This window comes from Belonocnema kinseyi, chromosome 8 (genome assembly GCF_010883055.1).
Source record: "Belonocnema kinseyi isolate 2016_QV_RU_SX_M_011 chromosome 8, B_treatae_v1, whole genome shotgun sequence".
Taxonomy (NCBI): domain Eukaryota; kingdom Metazoa; phylum Arthropoda; class Insecta; order Hymenoptera; family Cynipidae; genus Belonocnema; species Belonocnema kinseyi.
This window is the reverse complement of record NC_046664.1, coordinates 49850327-49853525: the sequence shown is the minus strand read 5'-3', so window position 1 is coordinate 49853525 and position 3199 is coordinate 49850327. Positions and strand designations below refer to the sequence as shown.

General features: G+C 28.6%; 1 protein-coding gene across 1 annotated transcript in view; it reads right to left on the bottom strand.

Annotated features, from left to right (window-relative positions):
- LOC117178035 (long-chain fatty acid transport protein 4-like) overlaps positions 1 to 3199 on the bottom strand; it is a 65713-nt gene that overhangs the window by 11264 nt on the left and 51250 nt on the right. The window contains exons 6-7 of the mRNA XM_033369235.1: positions 2985 to 3177; positions 1698 to 1841 (exon numbers count right to left, since the gene is read on the bottom strand). Coding sequence (XP_033225126.1) covers positions 1698 to 1841; positions 2985 to 3177 — 337 coding nt within the window. The remainder of the gene's footprint in view (positions 1 to 1697; positions 1842 to 2984; positions 3178 to 3199) is intronic.

Below are 3199 nucleotides of genomic sequence, written 5' to 3'. Positions count from 1 at the left end.
ATATTTTATTTATAAAAAAAGTTCTTAGGTTTAAAAAAACATTCAGTGAACTGAAAAAGTGAGGTCGGTAATATAGGTATTTAGCTGTGTCACATGCCCTTATGTGAAGAAAATTTTGATTTTAAGGCCATGTGATGAGTATAACAGCTGATCAAGTCAGCCCTAAGATCAATATATTTCACCCATATTGAAAAATAAAAGTTTAAATCACGCGGAATTTTTTTTCGGGAAATGTTAATAAATATTAAAGGATCCTTTGTGTCCTTGCAAAGAGTTGGAGGAAGAAAAAAGTTTATTTATGCAAATAATGATTATCAACGAACACATTTAGGTTTCACAGCAGAAGTTTGACTTTTCACTATCTCTGACGGTAATCATGCAATCTGTGTTACCCACAGACCCCTAGAAGTTCGAAGTTGTCTACTCGCTGCGCTAGTGCTGCTATGACACAGCTGATGCCAGACTGATACGTATGTCCGACCAAATATGTTTATTTGCATTTCAAGTGCAAGCATTAGTTTTTGCATTATTTGAGCATAATGTTCATTGATCAATATAAACCTCATAACTAGCGCATTGACACCATTGCAAATTGCTTGCAGGGTTTGACGACAGCAGGGTCGATATTTCTCCAAAATAGTAACTAAAAAAAAAACTTTTTTCACTATTATAATTACTTAGGACCAGAAACGAATTCTCGCATGCATTTTATTTATCTTGCCAAATTTTTAACACGATATCTCATTTCGTGTGGACGTAAGTTGGGAAAGAAAACTTCCACTAGTATTTTCTTTAAAAAAAATTTTTCTCAAAATTTCCACCATAACAAATCAGACCCATGAACTTTATTACCTCCTCTTTCATTTTCTAAACTTTCAGAGCGATACCTCATTTCGTTTAGACGAAAGTTGGGAAAGAAAAATTCAAGACCAGGTTTGGTCACGTGACCCTCTCATCACATGGCCTTAATTTTAAATATAATACTACCATAAGTTAAAAAGTTGTTCATTATAACAGAACACAAAGTTTACGGGATTTCAGAAAATTTGGAAACACTCCAAAGGATTTTAAAGGATTCAATTAACTGCAATAGGATCTCGTAATGTTTCAAAACTTTTCACGAAATTTACAGGATTTAAACCGTTTTTCATCAACTTTAAAGGATTTTTACCGATTTTAAAGGATTGAAAACGATTTTTATATGATTTTGAAAATTTTAAGGATTTTCATAGTTCTTGAAAGTTATTGTTTTCATTTTCAGGCAGCTTAATAGTTGTAAATTGTTCTTAAGAGTTTATGCACAATATACAATGAATTCAAAGGATTTCTAAGAATTTTTACATAATTAACAAAACTTTAAGGCGCTCACAAAATCCTTAAGAAAATTTACAGAGTTTCAAAAGATTGCCGAAAATTATAAAGGGTTTTATATGATTCCATGGAACATTAATGGCTACTAAAATATTAAAATGAATTGTAATATATTGTAATAGATTTAATAGATTTAAAGAATTTAAATAATTTTAAAGCAAATCCAACGATTTTCACAGTTTTCAAATCATCATGACTGAAAATTCTTACATAATTAATGGACACTTCCATAGTTGTTAAATAATAATAAATAACAAATCAATGTTAAATTTAATAATCTATTGAGGAAAGAGTTTTAATAATGAATATTTTTCTGCATTACTAACCAGGTTTGCAAGGAATACAGAATCCATCTGGACCTCTGATTGGCTCTCCAGTTTCTTCATCCACTCGTAATAATGCAACTGGATAGAGGGCTCCTGCATATTTTGGAACGAATCCCACAGCCCCAACCCTGTTGTCAATGTTAACTAAAATAAAGTTGTTTCCATTATCGTTTTTTTTTTAAATTAAATATGAATAATTATTTTAACATTTTTAATAAAAATTACTTATTTTATTCTTTTTATAACTAAAGTTACATCAGAAAGTCCCATGAAACGCTGTTCTTAAATGCAATAATTGCGTTAATATCTTAATAAAAAAACACCATTTTTCTTGGCATATCGAAAAAAATTATAACTTGATCATATTTTTTTCAATTGTTATTGTACATTATTATTTTCAATTGAAAACTTTACATGTATAAAAAACCTGAATTATCTCAAATGATATTTAAAAATTCTGAAAATATTCGAAAATAACTTCAATATTGAGAAAATTTTTAAAAATCTAAAACAAAATTTAGATTTTTGCAGATTTCGAAAGAAGAAGCTTTTTAAAAATTTTTAAAGATAGTTTATAAAATTTAGTTTTTGACAAAAAATGATCATAGCCATTAAATTTTGTAGAACGTATAAGGGTTTGCAAACAAAAATATATTTCTAATATTTTAATGAAAATAAAATGTAAAGGACATTTATCCGCTTATAAGCAAACGAAAAACAACTCTACGTCTAAAAAATCTAAGTTTAAGAAAAATGTCTATTTAATAAAAAAATATTGTAAAAAAACGGCCGCTGTTATCAAGAAATTGGAAAAACTCTGAAAATAATAAATATTTGTCCAATTACTGTGGCTTTTTCTAAGGTAAGCCTCCATAGGATTTTGGTTCATTATTAAAATAATTTTACCCTGAAATCGAATTTGGTGCAAAAAAGTCGCAAAATGATTGAAAAAAATTATATTCTTATAAATATTTCCAAACTTTTTAGAATATGATAAATTAATTTTGTTTAATGTTTGAACGCATTCACACACATTAGAAATTTTGCGACTTTTTTGTACCATGTTTGACAGAAGAGCACAATCCAAGGTTACGTCAAGGTCAAGGTTACGTAACTTTAAGTAATCGGATCTTTTCACTATAAATACAAAAACTTCCCATTTTTATGCCTAAAGTTTTCGATAAAAAATATTATAAAACTATTTTTATAAATAATGTTTTTTACAAAAGTTAGAATTCTCTAAAATAACAAAAAAATTGTTTTAAAAAATTTTTAATGTTTGGTTACCGAGATTAGAATTTCCTTCAGTGGCTCCATAGAATTCACCAATTTGCTTTACTTGAAATCTTTTGACGAAAGGCTCCCAAATTTGAGGCCTGAGACCGTTGCCAAAAAGCAATCTGATCTTATGGGATGTATCATATGAGCTTGGTGGCACTGCCAAAAGATAACGACAAATTTCACCTATGTATTGACCAACCTGTAATTAGGAAAAACTGATT